This window comes from Protopterus annectens, chromosome 7.part0 (assembly GCF_019279795.1).
Source record: "Protopterus annectens isolate FY-2018-M chromosome 7.part0, PAN1.0, whole genome shotgun sequence".
Lineage (NCBI taxonomy): Eukaryota > Metazoa > Chordata > Ceratodontiformes > Protopteridae > Protopterus > Protopterus annectens.
The window spans coordinates 1,486,378,982-1,486,401,075 of NC_056739.1; the positions used below are offsets into that span (position 1 = coordinate 1,486,378,982).

Consider the following 22,094-nt stretch of genomic DNA (forward strand, 5'->3'; position numbering starts at 1 on the left):
ATCCCAGACACCTCCTTGCAAACACTGAGTATAGAGAAGGGTTTCATACCCCTCAGTGTCATGTGATGTGCACACTGAGGACCTAAGGGTCTTTCTGCCTGTGATGAACAAGAATGATAAGACACCTCTAATCACTCCACAGTAGATATCTCTTCACTGGTGGGACTGTCAGGCTGATGAAGTGTGTTATAGATGGACCTGTAGCATTCTGACCTTGTTCATAGAGTTGCCTTCATAATCGGAGCAAGAATGATGAACTTTGGGTCGTCTGTCCCACTGTGTCATATCAGTTATGCAGTCTGAAAAAATTTGGAATCCACTTCCTTTGCTATTAAGAAACCTGATTCCATTTTCAAGCTTCTGACCAAGTGACATGTCCTTGGGCAGATTTCTTTGAGATCTCTTCAGTATAGATTAAGTACCAAAGGCCATAAAACTTTTCTATCTTACCTACTGATAAGTCTAAGATATCGGCAAGATTTTGTAAGATGGTGTTCTTATCTGCTATGTTGTGTTGGAGTTTAGTTTCCTCAACTGCTTTGTTCCTCCTCTCCAGGTTTGAGGCCTTCCTAGTAGATGTTGCACTGAAAAAGCTAACAGATCTCCAACTTTCTTGGCTCTGAAATCAATGAAGAACTGGAAAACTCCCTTATCGCAGCTTCTACGTAATTCGCTGTAATTTTGACTGTGCTAATGCTATGGCTAGGGCAGTTTACTAAAGAGTACGCCCACACCTGATGGCTTGGCAAACACTTCCTTCACTTAAAAAATAGGTTTGTTCAAACCTTACTGGAAAACCAACCCAATTTCCCAGGCTTTAGTTGAGTATCTTCAAAACAAGAAGCACACATTGGCCACTGTGAAGGGGCTGCATGATACCCTTGGCCACCTCTTTGGATGACTAGGTCTCATTGGACAGTATTATTCATCTGACTTTGCCAGCAAGTTCCAAAGGAGAGCCATTCAGGAATCTCTGCCCTTACTGTTATCTAAGGGTGTGGCTTAGAGAGCTATTACCTTGGATCAGTGAGTTATTGCCATGGTAATTTATAGCTGTGTCCTAGAGCTTTTAGGCCTTCCATCAGAAAGAGATCAATTCTGGGATTAACTTTTACTTGTAGACCTTTAAGAATAAACCTAAACTCTCCTTCACAAACAAGCTAAACAGCCTGCTCTTCCTTTTCTTATTTTATTTATTTCACATTTGATAACCGGGTTAGTCCAACTGAGTTTGCAAACAAACCCATTTTCAGTGGAGACCCGAGGGGAAAAGCTCCAGCAAACATAAGATAAAGTGAAAATATACAAATATTAAATAATCACAATACAAAATAATTGTAAAAAAGGAAAGGTTGTTAACTATTTGCATTGCATTGATAGTAAGCAACCTATTTTCAGTGGAGACCCGAGGGGAAAGAGCCCCAACAAACGTAAGCAAAGATAAACATACAGGGCAAAAACTAAAAAATAACACTGCAAATACGAAATTAATTGTAAAGAGAAAAATAAAAGAAAAAAATTATAAACATATAGGGTTGCACTGATAGCAGTGGTCTAAAAATTAACTACATATGAGAGTAAAAACAAAGATAATTAGAGGAATATGAAGAGATTTCCATTCACGTCTTTCTCTTTTGCTCTAAAAGGGTGAGAAAATTGCATTCAGTTTTTGATCTCGGTGACTTCAGCAAGCCCATACAGCACATTAAGTTCCAAATGGTCACTACCCAGAGGGTCTTGCATCATTTCCTCATGGTACACTAACAAACCAACACCACAAACTGTTGAAAAAACAAATATGCAGGAAAAAGCACCTCATACACACAGCAATCTTCAGCTATTCAGCTCTTTAATAAAAAAGAAGAAAGGAACAAACCACAGTACCACACTGTAATGTAAAGCACTTTTCATCTGGTTCAATGACCAGACTTCTTCAGTCAAAAAACAGCAGGTACAAACTAGCTTTTATATTAAATACACTTCCCTCCACCCCTTAATTATTCCATTTCCTCATGGTGCAAGATGGTGTTAATAGACATGAGTACCTTTTGGCATGTCATTGTTTTAAGTTCTTGCAGAGGTTAATTTGGTTCAGTCTGTACTGACATCTTTCATTGCAAAATATTGCTGTTTGCTCTTCCGATCCTAGGATGTTACTAGGCTACTTGCCCTGAGCCCCTTACAAGCCTAGCTAAGAATTTATCCCATGTTCTGACAACTCAGCACCTGATGCCCCTTCCCGGCAGGGATGCAGGTGGAATCCTAGGGGTGTATTTTCTGTTCCCCATCCAGTTATCCAGGTTGTACTTAAAAAGGGGTTAATAAGGCAGTCTACGTGACGTGGAGAGGGAGCCTGTTCCACAGAAGGGGGAGTCTCTGGGACACAAATCTGTCCTGCCAAGTCTTGTTGATGTCACAGACCAGGTTGGGGTCACATATGCGGGTTACTCGAGTGGAGCTTGACATGAACACTAGATGCAGCAACTCATCTGTTGGAGAGACTTCTGTCTTTTTAATGTACAGTTCACCAACAGATTGCAATGTACACTGAATGCAATTGGCAGTTCACCTAGAAGTGATATTTTAACTACTTCAAAGCCTCTCTCTACCAGTAGAAAAGGAAGTGATCAGTTGCTTAATCCTTAGTCACGATTAATAAGGAGATGGAAAACTTTTAAACAGTGGATCCAACCCTGTTTGGTTTTTGTCAGGGGCAGATCATGCCCACTCAACCTGATGGACTTCTTGAGAAAGTCACCAAGACAACGGATGAGGGCAAAATTGTGCATTCTGTATACCTTGACCTGGTTAAGGCACTTGATACAATACCTTTCTCTGGCATTAACAAACTCACTGATATAGGCATAAACCCTTATATTAAGCAGTGGATAGCTAGCTGACTGTCTGATAGGATCCACAGAGTTCAGGTAGAGGAGACCACATCTACAAAGAGGCAAGTCACTAGTGGAGTCCTTCAGGGCTGTGTGCTGGGTCCACTTCTTTTTGGCAAATACTTCAGAAGAAAAGGCCAGTGGCCTCTGACCAAGTTTGCAGATTGCACAATAGGAATGGTCATAGAATCCCTCCAAGACACTAACATTGTACAGGAAGGACTAACATAGACAATTGATTGGTGCCAAAGCCACAGCTTGCAACTCAGTGCCAAGAAATGCATAATAGTACCCTTTGAGAAGTTAGCCATCCTAGGAAATAATGTCATCAGTAACATCTCCTAAGGTTAGAATAGTAGTCGGGTATTTGTGTACGTGTATAGATAGTAACCTGATATTCTACTAACATGTGTCTAAGGCAGTAAGGAAAATCATTCATTATAAGCAAGCTCATGGCATCTAAGTCTAAGAAAATCATCATTCCACTATATTCAGCCCTATCATTGAGTGTAATGCCTCCTTTCAGTATGTGCTTGACCAGACACATGCAACAACTGGAATGTCCACAGAGGTTCCTCACAAAAGGAATACAGGGTGTAAACAACATGTCGTGTGCAGATCACCGCAAAGTCCTATCTGTGTACGTTTCCTACATACTGTTTAGAGATGTACAAAACCTCTTTCAATCCCACTCTTGATGGATTTTTTGCATATTTGCAAAATGAATAGCATCAGAATTACTTGATCTGGGAATTAAAACTTTGCTTGCAACAAATACGACATGGAGGGACAGGTATGTGTTTGAGAGTTCCCCTTCTCTGGAACACGCTTCTCAACCATGTGAAGTTGAGCTTTTCCGTAACCTTTTTCAAGAGAAACCTGGACTAGCGTATGGGAAATTGGAAGTGCACCCTGGGTCTAGCGCATATGACTCTAATGGAAGAAGCAGCCTGTAAATCTTGTCTTAGCTTACATATACCCCGTAAAATAACCTTTAAAGCTCACAAATTTGCAGGATACAGTTGGGATATCTGGCTAAGCTTGTAAAGGACTCCATGGTTATTAACCTAGTATATACCCATGAAACTGAAGTTAATTTGTTATGTTTGTTTGTCTGTCTTTCAGTCTTTCATATTGTATTTTCTGAATGCCTGTGGTTCACAATAGTTAACACAGATACTGGACATGAGAGTGATGTCATCCAAATGTGCATGTTCCGATGAGTGTGAGTAAGAAAAATTCTGAGTTCCTTTGAGATTGGGAAATGCCAGAGTAAAACCCACTGCAGAGGGGTCAGCTGAGATCATGAGTGCATATTTACTTCCTGTCTAATGTCCCATAGAAGGACATTAGAAAGATTCTGCAGTGCCGTGCCAGTGGAATTGCAGAATACTAATTCTCTAGCTGATGATCAACAACCTAGCATAAGGGATGTGTTCTGTTTGGACCTCGCCACACCAAGATCTTTTTTTTTTTTTTTTTTTTTTACATTTTGCCTTGCATGTGATGGATGAGAAAATTGTTTTTTTTTTTGTTTTTTTTTTTGGGGGGGGGGGGGTCCAAACTTCTGGTGTGGACTGGAAACTCTGAGTGGAAGTGGATGCTAGATTTGACCTGCTGAAATGAATTTTAGTCAAGTGGACTGTTGTGTAATTCATTAAAATATTAGTTGTGTTTAGTTTGTATCAGCTGGTATGTTTAATGACTAAGATCAGCTTGAATTGCACATGATGATGAAGAATGTTGCATCCGTGGATTGTAGTGGGTGATTTTTGGGCAGAACTGCAACCTCTTCTTTTGCCAGCAGGTAGATAAGAGTAGGAATATAATTCAAAAATGATAAAATTATGCACTTTGGAGGGTAACCCACGGGGAAAAAAATCTTGGTGGGATGACCATAAGCAGAATAGAAGAATATAATTTTTTGGGATTGTAATCATCACCTCCTTAGCTAAGCCATTTAATGAGTTAAGAGAGTAGTGGGGAAAGCCTGCAAGATCTTGAGGCGCATAGTGACTGTATTAGAATTAAGGCCACAGTAATCTTGCACTAGTAAATCCACTCCTGACATACTGTGTACAGTTCAGGAAGCCATATAGAGGAAAGCATGCATAGTAGATTTGACGAAAATGAAGTAAATGGAAGTGCTGGAGTATAGTGAAAGAACTGGAAATTTGTTTTTTGTGTATTAGGAAATTGGATGGTTATATTGTTTATGGCCTAGGAATGATAGAAGGGATAGGAGTGGCAGGTGAAAACAGGATGAGTCGAGTTTAAACTTGAGAAAATACTGCTCCATAGAGAAGGTGGTAGTGTGCTTAAATGCATTGCTTGAGCCAGCGTTAATAACAGAAGATTGCAGAACTCCTTGGAATAGAACATAGAAGGAATGGAACAAGGGGAGGGACAGCTTTGTGGGGGCAAGATGGAGCATGTGGATGGACTTGGTCTACATGGGATCAGCGTCTTCATCTTCTCTCACATGCAAATAATTTTTTGCGTAATAACTGAAGTCTGTTTGTTCAGGGCATCTGGCAACACAAGCAGTAGTAGCATCCTGTACAGAATTATCAAAATTGAATCAGACTTTTAAAAATCTAAATGCCACATGATGCTCTAAACAAATTGTTTAGAATGTTGTATGCAACCGACAAAGAAGACTGGGTTGACTTCAAAACCTGTGTAATTAGATGTTGAATGAACTATTTCAGTTGTGCATATTTACAGTTGGATTTTCATGCGTCACCTGCAGCATTTTTCAAGGCATTGGCTGAAGTAAAAGGTGTTAGCCATGTTGTGACTGCTAAATCGTCTAATTTCATGCTTGGTTCAGACGTCATAGAGGAAGACTTGATAGTTAGTTGAGACTGAGCTGTCTGATATATTTTTTTTAAATTACACAGTATTTTTATTTAGTGCAGTGTATGTATGCAGTGGTGACCTGACATGCAAACAGCTGAACTCTGTGTATGCTTTCTAGTTTGATATGCATGAACCGTAGTCTGAAAGCTTCTAGACCTTGAAGTTTTGAAGAGAAAAGAAATAAGTTGCACCCACAGTCTGCCTGCTTTATGAATATTTTCCCTTGCTGTCCCACAATTATTGAAATTTACGCAGGTTTTTAAATATTTAATAACATGTAATTAATGTAAGGAATGTTTTGCATATTAATTGAGTAGTACTCAATGTTTTAAAAGATTTTATGGGCTGAGTTGCTCTTTCTAGCTGGTAGTAAGCACTGCAAGTTCCAGCAGTTAAAATGTGTATTGTGTTGCACTGTATTTATTGATTTAGGTTTTAATTGTTTTTAGGATTATGTTGATGCTCCCTTGAATATTCCTCCATTGTTGAGTAAGAATTTGCGCATCGACTGGGGCGGCTACCAGGTAAGACACAATGTTAAGTTGTCTATCTTGCCTTCATTCTTGCTGGTTGGGTTCGGAGCTGTTCCTCGGCTACGACTCGGCCATCTTCTAAAGCTCGAAAGCTGTTTACTGGCTCGAGGCCTCCCCATATCCCGTGATGCCTGGCGCTAGATACCCAGATCTCATTTGCCGCTTCTGCTGTGAGGTTGTCTTACTGGCTCAGGTTGTATATTTTATTATTATTATTATCTGTTTTTTGATAAAAAAACTAGTAGGTTTAGTGTAGTTTGTTAATTGTAGTATAGTATCTTTCTTGGGGTATCTTTGTTTTAGTATATATCTTTTCCTTACCTGTATTCCTCCCCCCTCTCTCTTTTCTGAGGTAGCCGTTTAAGTTAGAGACTAACCTATTTTTTCTTTTAAAAAAAATATATATATATAGTTAATATTTACTTAGTTTAGTCTATTTGTTGTTGTTAGACTATTGTGTGTATCCTTGACTGTTTTGGGGTGTGGTAATTTTGAGTGTGTTATAGTTATTATACTCAAATTGTTATAGTTTTTTTTTTTTTTTGGTCTGGTATTCCCTTCTTTAGCTATGTCTAAGGATACCAAGGTGTCCAGATTCAAGAAATGTGATTCATGCTGTCAGAAGATGTCTGTGACAGATGGTCACACTTCTTGTGTCTATTGTCTTGGCGCCGTGCACCTGCAGGGCTCTTGTTCGGTTTGCCATGTTTTCAGTCCAATAGTCCTGCAGGAGTGTAGGAATAAGTTAATCCTACGGGGTTTGCTCAAACCCGAGGAGTCACCGGCTAAGGCTCAGCCCGTGAAGTCCTCCAAGCCACCTAAACCTTCGACTCCCAGTTCAGAGCCGCCGTTAGGTGAAGCTGCTACTTCTGCCTCGGTTCCGGCTGGAACCGATGTGCCTGCCTCTCAGTCGGTTCCGACACGCACTTCGGAGCCGGCAGGGAGTTGAAAGAGATTTAGGTCTCCCTCCCTGGAGTCGATACGCTCGGCTCCGAGGTCTACTCTGCTCCAATCGGAGCGCAGTCATCGGTCCTTCCACTCTTCTCGGTCATCGAGATTGTCAGATCATGACTTGGAGAGAGTGGTCAGCAGGCTCTTGAAATCGCAGGCCCTAGCAAAAATGTTGTCCAGCCCCCCTCAACAGGGTTCGGCTCCGTCCTTGTCTGCAGTCATTCCTCCTCCGACTCCTCCCTTGAGTTCGGAGCCGGAGTTCATTGGGGTTTGAATCGTGGAACCGTCAGCACCGATACCTACTCCTAAGGTTCCGGCGTCGGCTCCGAGCACTTCCTTGGTACCGTCCTTGGAGGGATCTGGGTGCCGAGACTCCATCGTCGGCTCCGAGGGGGCGAGTGGCATCGTACCCTTGTCTGACCCCATTCTTCTCCTCGGAGCTTCGGCGCAGGTGAGCTCGGCTCCTACATCGGCTTCGGAGCCGTCCCCCTCGGTGCAGAGAGTGATTCTGGTCTCTTTGGAACTGGACCCTTCTCAGCATCCGAGCAGGGATGCCTTCGAGGTCATGAGGAGTGTGCTGGCCCCTGAATCAGCCCCACGATCATCCACTTTGGCTCCCCCCACTATGTTGCCTGTGCCTGCCTCTGCCCCTCCTCCAGACCCCAAACGTGGGGAACCAATGCTCCAGGGGACCCCTTTGGGTGTATCTTCCTCTTCCGAGGCCTCCCCGATCATTCAGAGGAGCCACCTCATAAGAGGAAATGCAAGAGGAAGCATGTTGACTCCCCTGAGTCTGTCACATCAGATACCGACTTAGAGGATTCGGAAGGGTCCCCGAGGTTCCCCTCTAAAGATGTCTCATTCTCAGACATACTTGAGATGCTTAGGCAGAGGGGGAACTGGTCTACCCTTAGCCCTTCCGAGGATGAGTTGGTATTCTTGGATGCATTTGGATCCCGACCTTCCACCTCCTGGGTGTCTCCGCCTTTCGACCCACTCATGCTGTGATGGCTCGGAAGGCGTGGTCAGCTCCAGACACAGTGGAACCGACCCCTAGAAGAAGTGCAAAATTCATAACTGCACCACAAGACAAACAGTTTTTGACCAGAGGTGTTCCTGTTGATGCTATGGTGGTAGCGACGGCCACAAAGAAGGAGGTGGCTGAAACTTCATCTGTCCATCCCCTTAACAAAGAGTCCAGAACGATGGACAGATATGGGAAGCGGATGTTCTCTTCAGCGACTTTCTCCATGAAGTCTCTGAATTATTTGTGCCACTTAACCCGTCTTCAAAGGGATCTCCTTAAAGAGCTTGGAGATACCCTCCAAGATCCATCAGCTGAGGGAGCCCAGGCTAAGGCACCCTCCCAGCCTGGCGACTCTTAATTCAGTGTGAACTCCTCCATGAGGCTCATTTCTTATGCAGCCGATGGTGTGAGTAGAGCCGCAGGCACAGGCGTCACCCTAAGGAGGCACGCTTGGATGCGGCTTTGTAACTTTGCGGAACCTTTCAGAGCATCCTTCACTAACACCCCCTTTGATGGTTCCTCTCCCTTTGGATCACAGGTGAAGGACACCCTGACCAGGTGTGAGCAGGAAGGCAAGACTCTCTCTGCTGTGGGAGTCCGTTTTTCCACTCCTTCCAGACCATATCCCAAGGGTCAGAAGAGTGGAAAGATGTGGTTCGGGAAATCCCAGGGAGCCTTGCTGGACACACTTGGTGAGTTCCCATCCAGGGGCAGAGGAGGGAACAATAACAGATGCCGCCCTCGTGGCAGAGGGGGTCCGCAAACCAGGGCAGCAGAGAATCCTTCTCCGACAAGCCCTTCCAGCATCCCTGAAGGGTTGCCTGGTTGCCCACCTCTGGAGGCAGTCGGGGGAAGATTATCGCTGTACCCAAGAGCCTGGAAAGACATAACACAAGACAAATGGGTACAGTCTGTTGTATCTGGAGGCTATAGAATTCCCTTGGTTCGCACTCCCTTGTTGTTAAACAAGTCCCTTCCAGATGTTCCACCCAATTTAAGGGATCAAGCAGTTCAAGAAGTTTCAAAACTGTTAAGAAAAAGAGCCATCCAGCAAGTCCCAGCAGACCAGCAAGGATCCGGAATTTACTCAAGGTTCTTTTTGGTACCAAAAATGACAGGGGTCTGGAGACCCATTCTGGATCTCAGCAGACTAAACAGGTCTATTCAAAGAACGAAGTTTCGGATGGTCACGCTACAATCCATTTTACCCTTTCTGGGTCAGGACAATTGGATGTGCTCCATAGATCTTCAGGATGCGTACCACCACATCAAAATGGACAGGCGCTCCAGAAGATTCCTCCGCTTCCAGCTGTGAGCCAGCCGTTATCAGTTCAGAGCTCTGCCCTTTGGTCTCACCACAGCCCCCAGGGTGTTCACCAAATGTATGGCAGTAGTTACTGCTCACCTGAGACGGCCACGATTCCAGGTGTTTCCATATCTAGACGACTGGCTCCTCACTGCTACCACCAGGCATCACCTTCTGCGAGCCAGAGACTACACAATCCAGACTTGCTCCAGACTAGGTATCACAATAAATTTCGAAAAATCTGCATTGTCGCCCTGTCAGTCTATCACCTTTATAGGTGCAAATTTAAATACAAAAGACAGGTCAGCCAGCCTTCCACCAGAAAGGGTGTTAGTCATTCGCCGACATATGCAGGTCTTGTTAGGATGCAAGAGAATTCAAGCCAGGTTCGTCTTCCAAACCCTGGGTCTCATGGCAGCAGCGATCATACTCGTCCCTCTGGCTTGTTTTCACATGAGGATCCTCCAGTGGCTTCTTTTTACCCAATGGTCCTTCCAGCAGCTTCCCATGTCTCACATGATTATTATCACAGAAGCATGCAAAAAGCACCTTGCGTGGTGGGTGGTCTCCACATCAGTGCCTCAGGGCAGACCATTTGTTCTTCCCCCTCCAGTTGCTATGGTGACCACGGATGCCTCCCTGATCGGGTGGGGGGGGGCATTATCAGGGCAGAACAGTCCAGGGCACCTGCCAACCTAGAGTACCATCTGCACATAAATGTCTTGGAGATGAGGGACGTACTTTTGGCATTGCAAGCTCTTCAGGACTCTCTTCCTACCGGGACCATTGCAATTCAAACGGACAATGTCAGTCGTGTGGTACATCAACAAGCAGGGCAGAACCAGGTTCTACCTCCTATATCGAGAAGCACTCAGAGTCTGGCAGTGGGCGATCTCTTCCCAATGGTTTCTGACCGCAACGCACATCCCTGGGAGATCCAACTTCATAGCAGACAGGCTGAGCAGAGCAATTCTCATGCCTCATGAGTGGTCTCTGAATCAGGTAGTGACGGACCAAATCTTCCGCAATGGGGACAGCCTTGCTGCGACCTCTTTGCCACCCCCTTCAACAGCAAGTGCAGCAATTTCTTCTCTCTCCTTCCACTTCCAGGACATTCCCCCAGAGACGCTCTAGTCCACGATTGGCCTCAGAGACTTCTGTATGCATTCCCTCCCTTTCCCCTAATCCCCAAGCTGATATAGAAAGCTACCGTATTGGGCTGCAAAATAATGCTCATTGCTCCTTACTGGCCTCAACAAATATGGTTCCCATTCCTGCATCATCATCTTCTTGAGCAGCCTTGGATTTTGGACCCAGTCCCAGACTTTCAGATCCATCAATCAGGCGGACTGCACCATTCCCTACAATCTCTCCAGCTCACTGCTTGATTGCTCCACTTCCAACCTTAGCCAGGCTTCCTGATATCTCCCACTCTGTGCGTGAAATCATTTTATCATTGCACAAGTCTATCACTAGAAAAACCTACGCTAGTAAGTGGAAATGTTTTTCGTCCTGGGCAGAGGGTAAGAGTATAGACCCCTTTTCAGCCCCTGTATACCACATATTGGAATTTGTTGCGGAACTCTTTAATGCTGGGTCCGCTTCCGCTACAATTAGAGTTCAGTTAGCTGCAATTTCAAATTTTCACGTTGGCCTGTCGGGAAGTAATATGTCTCATAAGCTTTGCAAAGCTTTTCTCAAAGGGACCACTCTGCTCAGGCCCCCAGTGAGAGATCCTCCACCTCCGTGGAATCTAAATTTGATTCTAGCTTCTCTAATTTTGCCCCCCTTCGAACCTGCAGCTTCTTGTTCTTTGAAGTTTTTATCTTGGAAAACCCTCTTTCTGGTAGCAATTACTTCAGCCAGAAGAGTTTCGGAACTCCAGGCTCTTTGTATCCGTCCTCCGTACCTAGTGTTCCACAGTGACAGGGTTGCTCTCAGGACTAATCCTTCCTTCCTTCCTTCTTAAGGTCTCTTCTGAGTAACTTGAATCAGTCCATTGACCTTCCTGTGTTTTTTCCCAACCACTCCAGCAGGGTGGAATATAAGTTTCACCAGTTAGATGTTCACAGGCAACTGCGCTTTTATTTGCATAGGACTAAGGACATCAGAAAATCGGACCAGCTTTTCCTTTCTTATGCTGAGGGTAAACAAGGTCTACCAGTCTCAAAAGTAACCTTAACCAGGTGGTTGACTTCTGTCATCACATTTATCTATCAGCTAAGGAATAAAGAATTGCCTGTTAAACCAAAAGGTCACTCCACCAGAGCTTTAGCCACTTCTGTGGCTTTTCAGGCTATGTTGCCCATGGAATCTATTTGTGCAGCGGCCACGTGGGCCAACCCTCATACTTTCATTTCGCATTATAAGCTGGACGTGGTTTCCAGGGGCAGAGCTGATTTTGGTTCCACTGTTTTGAAGAGTTTGTTCCAATGAGCCACCCAGGATTTTAGGTGCTAGGGACGCTGTCCCAACCAGCAAGAATGAAGGCGAGATAGACAACTTAACATAAAGAAGTTATGTACCTACCATAACGTTCCATGTTAGTTGTCTCCTCTCGCCTTCTTTCTTGCATCCCACCCTCCATCCCCCTATCCTAGTAGACTGAGAAGAGTTCTGTATGGTTTTTCACTGGCTGAGTCTTCTCTGGCTATTCCTCTCTACCTGGTAGTCTCTTGGTAGGGTTTATGTATTATAGGATAGGATTCTTTCCTTTTTATGTCTGCAGTTGGACTTGCCAAATGAGATCTGGGTATGTAGCGCAAGGCATCATGGGCTATGGGGAGGCCTCGAGCCAGTAAACAGCTCTCGAGCTTTAGAAGATGGTCGAGTCGGAGCCGAGGATGGGCTCTGAACCCAACCAGCAAGAAAGAAGGCGAGAGGAGACAACTAACATGGAACGTTATGGTAGGTACATAACTTCTTTTTATTGTACATTCTTTGTTGGTACTTATCAAGAAGAATGGGGCAGAGCAGGTTCTGCAAATGTAGTGCACATGGAAATCCATAAAAAGGGAATAATTTGCGGAGCTATAGAAACTGATGTGGAAGGAGCCTTTGTAGGTCATATTTGATGGAGGCTATTGAAAGTAAAAGGGGCTCATTAAACACACTGTTTGCAAATTAAAAAGCATGCATGTATTTGGAGATCCCATATATGTCTTTACATACATGCACATACACATGTACGTACGTGGCATACTATCATAGGATCACTGATTCAGTCATTTTTATTGATTGAAATAGTCGTGTCACTTCTGCAGAAATAGTAAATGTACTTCAGTGCTATTAAACATCTTGCTTCATGGGACAGTACACTTTTAGATGTGCAACAGGGATATTCTTCCTGTACCTTCTTGTATAAATTTTAAAGCTTCTGAAGAACTAAGTTTATGGGGGCAATCCCCTTTTGTCCCAAGGCAGCACCCACCCTGTCTGGATTAGTGGGAATGGCATAGTTGATGGCTGAAACAATATCTTGGGAGAGCTGATTGGATTAGTGGGAATGGCATAGTTGATGGCTGAAACAATATCTTGGGAGAGCTGATTGTATTTAAGGACTATTGTAGATGAACCATCCGACTGTTGTTGGGGTGGTTTTACTGGTAACCCAACACGAAGTCTAGGTTGATAAAGGGTATCTCTCTTATTTAAAACCTCATGTTTGACCGTCAAAATTAATTTTAAGGGGTATCCCCTATCTAAAAGCATCCCTACAAGTTGAAGCAACTCACATTTAAAAGTATCAGAGTTGCTCACCAATCTTGACAGTCTGACCATCTGCCCCTTAATAATTCCCTTCTTCTGGTGATAAGGGTGACAACTACTAAAATGGAGCATGGAATTCGAAAAAGTTTCCTTCCTGTGGGTACCACTTTTCAAGAATCCCCCCATCAAAATTGAAATGGATGTCTAAGTAGTTTATCTCACCCGCCATCAACTATGCATGGCACTTTGGTCTTAAAGATGCAAATAAGGAAATTCTTGGCCCGAGACCTAGGATAGTTTACAGTCGAGGGAGAAATGTTAAGGACATTATGGAGAATTCTAATTGCAAGTCTTTTATATCTAGAATGTACAAATGTGGGACCTGTAGGGTATGTATGTACATCAGTGATGGGCCCATTTGTGTCCATACCTGGTTACAGCCATTCTTTGAGCTGCCCGGGAAGGTGCAGCTGTAACACTAACATGTTAGTATATGTTGCCACCTGTATCAGCTGCACCAGTTTTTATGTGGGCAAAAATGTGAGAAGACTTAAGGAAAGGATTACTGAACATGTTAGGGCCATCAGAAACAAAGATGCTTACAATGCACTCTATAGGCATAGTACATGTTGTACTAATTTTAAAAAGTTTATTTTCTTTGTCATTGACAAGGTGAAAAGTAGTGAAAGAGGAGGTGACTTGAAACTAAAGGAAAATTTGGAGACTCTGTGGCAACTTAGTCTAAATACTATGCATCCACCTAGCCTCAATGACAGCATTGCTATTCTTCCTATACTTAAGGCTAAAGCAAATGTGATTAAATAAAATTTATTTTTTATATATTTAACAACGTTGATCAGCATCACAACACTTTTTATCTTTAAGCATGTTGTACAAGTGCATTTTTATCTTGTATTTTGGTTCAATTATGTTTTTATATTTCATGTATAATCAACTGTTTTTTTTTAATTTTTGCGATGATGTTATTCAATGTGGATTGGTCAGCAGGTAGGGGATGGGGTATTTAAATGTTGTTTGTACTAACCAACGTTACTCCGATGAAGCCATTCTCATGGTGAAAGCGCTCAGTCGTCGGGATCTTTGTGTTTTGTGCTATTAAATCGGTGAAACCACGTTTGTGTTGGGACTATTTTATTTTTATTTAATTGTTTTTTTGCTTCGTTGGAAGACTTGGTGTTTTTGAAAAATGTGTGGGTATTCTTAAGCAAGAATTCATGCCCAGCTGGCCGGATTTCTCCATGTTGTTAAATATCTTTGTATTTGTCAGGAAGAAACTACATACTGTATGGCCAGGTTGGATGCTTTGAGTGGGAGTTTGTTTCCCTCCTCTTCACCTTTTGCTGTTCATCAAAGCAAAATCCAGCATTTGAACTCTTGTGGGTATCAGCAACAAGACTGATAGGAAGCAGACCTCATCTCCTAATAAGACATCTGAAATCCTTCTAGAAATGCTCTTTGGTTTTGTAGCACTATGGAGATTACTTATGTTCATCACCCACAACAACTTACTTTTCAAAGCTGTGCTCTCACAGCGAGCATTTCTCACTACAATATTTTCTTCAGTGAATAAGTTTGCAACTGCAGTAATAATGATGTAAGAATATACTGCAGAACTGTTAACTCTGGGAGGCATATACTTTGACAGCAGAAAACCACTTCCCTGAGCTTGCAGTTTTTGGAATGTATGGTGAACATGAGGCCTATCTTACATCTGCTTGCTCCACAGATGTTTTGGGCAGAAATATCCTTGAAAAGGACTCCTGTGGTAGAAGCCATCTTAGTGGATTGTGCCTTGACTTTAAAAAGGGAGCAACTCCCATACTTGTCATAATTGAATGTAGTACTATTCATAGGATCATAAGAAGTTACTAGGCTGTTGGCCCTGAGGCCCTTGCAAGCTTAGCCAAGAATTTAGCCCATGTTCTGACAAGTCAGCACCTGATGCCCTTGTCCAGCAGGGACACAGCTGCAATCCCAGGAGTGTATTTCCTGTTCCCCATCCAGTTATCCAGGTTGCACTTAAAAAGGTTTAATGAGGTACTCTGACCTGGAGAGGGAGTCTATTCCATGGAAGGGGGAGACTCTGGGACACATCTGTCCCGCCAACAAGTCCTATTGATGTCCCAAACAAGTTGAGGTCATGCATGTGGGTTACTTGAATGAAGCTTGACTTGTGGTTATGCAGCAGTGCCATCAAAGTGGGGTCTGAAATTTTTTTGTATGCCAGACAGAGGTCACATCTGAGGAGTCTATATGAGATTGAGTAGAGGGACAGGGCTTGTAGCCTATATGTGTAGAGTAGATGTTTGAGGCCCTTTGTGGTCTCTCCAGCTGCTGCATGTACTTTGTGAGGTACATGCCGAAAGGGGCACTGTACTCAATAATGGGTCGTATAAGGGAAGAATACAGTGATGTTATTGGCTTCTTGTCCCTGGATGAGATACCCTTACTAATGAGGTCGGCCATGTAGAAAGCTTTCCATACAATAGAGGCAGTACGATGGTCAAAAGTCAGTTTGCTATCAACCTGGGTGCCCAAGTCCCTCATGATTGATTCCTTGATTAGGAACTTGTTTAGGAACTTGTTATTAATGTGATAATTTGAGGGGACATCACTCTCCCCATAAGAGATGATGATGCATTTTTTGGCCTTCAGTTTGAACCTGTTTCTGGCGCCAGTCATTTGTTTGGTTGAGACCCTCTTGGAGGCTGTCCACATCACTAGGGGAATTGATGATGGTGCCCAGCTTGCAGTCATCTGCAAAACTGGCCAGCCATAGCTCATTGGTTTTGGCCTGCACCTCAGAAAAGTATATCCCAAACAACAGGGGCCCCAAGACCAATCCCTGGGGTACACACGGGTCTACTGCTTGAGGTGGTTTCCCTTATTTTGACTAGGTGGGTTCTATCAGTGAGCTAGTTTGCTACCCATCTGGTAACATATGGATTGATGCCTAGTTGAGAGAGTTTATGTATTATACCGGAGTGGGGAATAGTACTGAAGGCTTTGGCCATGTCAGGGTAGGTGGTGTGCATCGTCTTCCCCTCGTCCATGGCTTTGGTGACTGTCTCAAAAAAGTTGACCAGATTTAACAAGCATGACCTTCCCTTGACGAAACCAAGTTGTGTGGGATCGAGTGTTTGGTGGTTGCCAATGGCCTTGTTAATGATGTTCGTGATAATCCGTTCCATGGCCTTACAGATCAGGCTAGTTAGGCTGACGGGTCTGTAATTTCCTGGATCAGTGGATGCTCCACCTTTGTGCAGAGGGATAACAGTGGCTGTCCTCCACTCTGCTGGGATGAAGCCAGTACACAGGCTTTGGTTGAATAGGATGCCTAATGGTGCTGCAAGTTCCTGCCTGAGTTCATGTAGGATGCAGCCTGAGATGTTAGCGGGTCCAATGGAGGCTGTATTTTTTGCTTTTGAGAACACAGTGTGATTTGCTTCCTAGAGATAAAGGGATTAGATGCTGGGAGTGTCCTGATTTACTGATGGGGGGGGGGGGGGGATAAGGTTTTCGCTGAACCTGTCTGGCAGCAGGTTGGCTGTATCTACAGTGTTAGTGTATGTGTTGTCCTTGACCACCAGTTCTGAGCAGACCTGAGTGCTTCTTTTGAGATTGCATTCTGACTGTCTTTAGTAGATGTGGTCAGTTTGGACTCAGTTTGCTTTGGAGGATTTCACTAGTGCTCTTATTTGCTTGTTTAGGCTAAAGAGAGATTGCTTCCAATTATGCACCTGCTCCTTCTTGGTCCTGAACAGCAATTTCCTTTTATTATAGAGTTTATTTATTACAGATGTCCACCAGACAGGTTTACCCTTCCTTGAGGAGGAGGATTTTGTCCTGTCAAGTATTCCCGATTCCATGCAACTATATAAATGCTCGTATAATACTTTAGTGTAGATTTGGACATGTGTGGCAGTTCCTATGTAGGGGAGAGGGCTGTGAAACTGTTTTATACTTTTCTTCAGGAGGTTGTAATCAGCTTTGGAGAAGTTTTTTTTGTTTGACCCTAGCTGGGAGTGGTTTGGGGGAGATGGCGACTTCAAAAGTGACTGCTTTGTGGTCGGATCTTTCCAGAGAGGATGGCACTGTAGGGATGCTGCAGTGGTTACTCATGCTGGTTAATACCAAGTCCAAGATATTATCAGCTCTTGTGGGGGTGTCGACCAGCTGGTCCAAGGCATTTACATTGATGAAATCTAGGAATCTCTGGACATTTGTGTTTTGGCATGAGTAGTTCTTCCAGTTTATGGTTGGATAGTTAGTCACCCAGGATCAGGGTAAATGACTGAATCTTGATGGATTCAAGGAGGTCCAGGTAGGTGGAGTGGGCATCTTGAGTCACAGTTGGGGGGCTCTTGCCAGCTATGATTTGAATAGGGGTCTTGTCACTAATTAACTGCACCTGGGGTGTCTCCTGAGAGTCATACTGTTTGACCAGCCTGGAGGTGTGTATGTCTTTAATGTATATTTCAACTCCACTTCCTTTTGCTTTGTTGCTCATGGTTTGGGGTCTGACTGTATGATAGGATGAGTAACCTGGAATGGCTGGGGTGCTGTCTGCAGCTTTGAACCAGGTTTCTGTGACTGCACAAATGTCAGCATCTTCCAGGGTTAAGAATGCTTTCAGTGAGTGCAGTTTCATGTTTAGACTCCTAGCGTTTAGTAGCATGACTTTTAATTTGTGTTTTGATGGAATTTTCATGTTAGTAGTTTTGACCTCATGGCATTGTTAGTAGTTTTGACCTCATGGCATTGCCTAAAAAGGCACTATGGGGTAGGCAAGAGCCTTTACCACAAGCCTGAAGCTGAAGGCGACAGATGCAGGCCATCTCTGGCAAAGCATCACTGTCTGTCGATCATGTCTTCCCAGGCTGTCAGGTACTGGATCCCCTGGGAATGACACCAGAAACGAAGGCAGTTGTTAGTCATTTTATGTTTTTATTGAAGCATCATTCTGGGTGACGGTAGAATGCGCTTAAGGCTAGGAACATACCTGCCTGGGACACGTATTCAGCAACCTCAATCATGTCTGTCTTTATATAGTCTGGGGAGATGCATCTCAAGTCATTCGCGACAACATGGACTATGACAGAGTCATAACAGTACCTGTTGTTGAGAGACTTGAGTGCATGGATAATATGGTGGATTTTGGCACCTGGCAAACAGCTGTGACCCTCTACTTCTCCAGCCTGGTGAGGGGCACATCTGTGTGTGTTGTAATGGAGTCTACTATGACTAATATGTTGGGTTTATGTTTAGGCCTTATTAGCTGTGAGACACAGGTGTGTGGACCGAGTGTTGTGGTAGGCAGTGGAGTTCACAAGTGTTTTTTGCCTCGGAGGTCTCTTTTGTTTGTGTATGCTTTTGTTGAGGACCTCCGCATATGGGGGTGTGTGTTTTGCAAGTGTGAGTGGTGTTTGAGGTGTGTTTGTGTTGACAACCTTCTCAGTGCCAGATATACTGGCTTGTGAGGGAGAGTGTATAGACTCTTAAGTTCTTAATATAATTGCAACTCTCACAAATTGTGTTCCTAGGTGGTAGTAGTAGAGGGTTGTCTGTGTACACGAGGCAGTTGCTACACTGTCTCAGGATGCCCATATCAACCAGACTGGCAGGAGAAACCGTAGGAAATTGTCCATCCGTATTTTTCAGCAAAATGTAGTAGGAAGAATTTTTAAGTAAAAAATGAGAAGACAGAAGATGATTCACGGTTAAGAAGCTAAAGGGTTAGGGTTTTTTTTTTTTTTTTTTTTTTAGCATTTGCTGTTTTGTGTGTGTGTGTGTGTGTGTGTGTGTGTGTGTGTGGTATAGTTCATTTGCTTGTAATGGATCCTGAGAACCACGTAACACAACAAGAGGAGTTCAAAGTTAAATTCAGATTACATGAAACTGGAGTGCATAAACACAGTCACAGTAAATTAGTAGTGCAAAATGCAGTTATTAATAGTGAGTTTTGGTGCACTAGTGTGAGCTAAGAGTTCATTTACAAGTAATTTATTGGAGATATAAGAGTTTGTGCAAGAAGATATACTACACAACTTACTATATGTGTATTATTCATACATTTATGCAATTGAGGACATGCAACAGGGAAAAGATGCAAGTATGTGGTAGGGGTGAAAGATGAAATAAATAAGGAAGAAAGCCTGGTAGATATTGGCAAAAATAGATGTGGATAGGGGACAAGTGAGTACAGTGATAGTAAGTAAATTAGTAGAGTAATTACATTTTTAATGGCTTAATTAGTTAAGATCAGCAACTGACATAACTGGATTTGTTCCTTTAGATATGAGATCTGCGTATGGAGTGATGGCTGTAGTTATGAGTTTTTGGTCGAAGAGCGTTCCAAAGCTTTGATATCTAGTGGGGGAGGTAGCATCAGCAAATCCTTTTTTAGGGATTTCCTTATTGTTAGCAAGGTTGTCTGAGCTGATGAAACATTTCCAGCCTGCATTTTCTTTTTGTATTACATTTATTGGAAATTACAGATAAAATAACTTTAAATTAAACTATACATTAATCATATTTAACTTAATACTTGTCATCCACAACCTTTCATATAAAAATGTGTAAATTGGATTAATCAGGCATCCTCTTATAGTTATCCAGAAATGCAGCTAATCTCATTCTTTTTCATCATCCAGCATTTTCCATCCATTCATGGGTCACTACCACAAGAAACCTTGAGGGAATGAGAACCCCCCCCCCCTTTACAGGTTCTCTAGATATGAATACATTACACAACTAGCATTTGTATCGCATTCTCATGTTAAACTGACACCCCACCCCCGTTTCTTGCCATGTCAGTTACCAACCTATTTGAACCACAGCAGCATCTTATTAATACATATTTGTTTTCAGCTGCTTCCACCTTTTCCAGTAGTCTAGCTTATTCACCTGTCACACTTGTGTTTTCCCACAGTTAGATGTCTTTCCGCATTACTGCTGCAGCATTCTTTATAGTAGGGGTCCCTGCCAAAGATAGCCTTGACATTTGGCTGGTACAAAAGCCTTTAGGTTGTAATGAGTTCAACATATGTCATATGTATGCTCCTTGTGCATGATGTAGGCTATAAAGGTGATGTCTGGCTATACCATCCTCCGAACTCCTTTGTTGCCAATCTGAACAGCATATTCGATCAGTCTGAACGGTCTTTTGTCTGCTGGTTTTACTGCTTTCAGATAAGTGCCTTGTTGGAGTTTTTTGATTTTCGTATCTTTTTTTGTCTTGTCTGTAGTTGTTGGGTTTCATGTCATACAGAAAGGGGAAATGCCTGTGCAGGAGACATACTCTGTAAATGTTGTCACAAGCAGAGTTTGTTCTGTTTAGGGTCTTCCCACGACCATACATACATCTTGCGAGATTTGTCAGTTTTTCTTCCCTGAGATGTTATGAAGTTGGCTTTCTTCCGTTGCAATTTACTTTGAGGACCCATGACTTAAACTGTTGGCTAAGGATACCATGGAAGGATCTTCCCAGTCTGAGGTTCAACCACTTGTGGGAAAAAAAAAGGCCAAGAAAGCTCGGTCGGACTCTTCAGCTGTACCTCTCTTGAGTCTGATGAAAGGCCAGAGGATCCTCCTGGTTTCTTTGTCAGATTCCTCTGCCACTGGTGTTTCAAAGGCTGGCATGGATCCAACTCCATGCATGTCCATGGAGGTTTTGCAGATGTCTACTTCGGATGTACAGGGGGAACCACGGATGGCTATTACTGAAGGGCCTAGGAATGTTCATTAAATTTTGGTGAGGGAAGAGGTTCCAGCTTCCATTATTGAGTGTCATCAGGGGTCAGAGCCCCTAAAATCTTTCAAGGCTGATGTACCACTTAAAGAAGCAGAAAACTAAACATATTTCACCTGCTCAGAAAAATCCTCAGAATGAATGGCAAAACTTCACTCTGGGATTGTTTAATGCCCTTATGGCTGTTAAGCCTCCACAGGGAGTTTCTGTTCCTGCTTTTCTCTGGTCTTCTACCCCTCTTAAGAGACCCAGGGAGAGGAGAGGATTCTTCTTCTGAGGAGGATGCTGATTCTGATGATGAGTCCCTGATGTATTCCTCCCAGATTGCTTCGCCACTTAGACTATGGTTCTGAGGAAGAAGAGTCCATCAGTCCTGACTCTACTTTTGAGGAGATTTCATTTGGTGATACTATTTCCAGAGTGATGACATTTTTCAAATGGGATTGTGCTGTGGTGTCTCATGCCTATTAAACCTGGTGGACTTCTTCGAGATGGTCACCAAGGCTCTTGATGAGGAGAAATCTGTGCATACAGCCTGCATAGACTTAGCCAAGGCCTTTGACACTATCCCTCACTCAGACATAATTGACAAACTCACCAAGCTAGGTATCAACCCATATATCATTAGATGGGTCGCTAACTGGCTCACTGTTAGAACCCAAATAGTCAAAATAGGGGAATTTACCTCAAACAGCAGACCTGTAACCAGCAGTGTTCTACAGGGATCAGTCCTGGGACCTCTATTGTTTGGAATCTATTTCTCCAAAGTGCAAGCTACAACTAAAGGTCTGTGGCTGACAAAGTTTGCTGATGACTGCAAACTGGAAGCGGTCATACAATCTCCATACGATGTCAGCATCTCACAAGAGGGTCTTACACAAGCAAATGACTGATGCCAAAGTTATGGCCTTAAACTCAATGCAAAAAAAAGTATTATTCCTTTCGGTAAGACTGATGTTCCTGCTAATTACTGCATCAATAACAATACCCTAAGTACACACTCAGTGGTGAGAGTCCTGGACACACAGGTTGACAGCAATCTTAC

General features: G+C 43.3%; 1 protein-coding gene across 2 annotated transcripts in view; it reads left to right on the top strand.

Annotated features, from left to right (window-relative positions):
* Positions 1 to 22,094, top strand: part of MTMR14 (myotubularin related protein 14) — a 1,239,106-nt gene that overhangs the window by 394,214 nt on the left and 822,798 nt on the right. For both annotated transcript variants that reach the window (XM_044078037.1, XM_044078038.1), the window contains exon 9: positions 6,203 to 6,277. In XM_044078037.1, the coding sequence (XP_043933972.1) occupies positions 6,203 to 6,277 (75 nt within the window). The remainder of the gene's footprint in view (positions 1 to 6,202; positions 6,278 to 22,094) is intronic.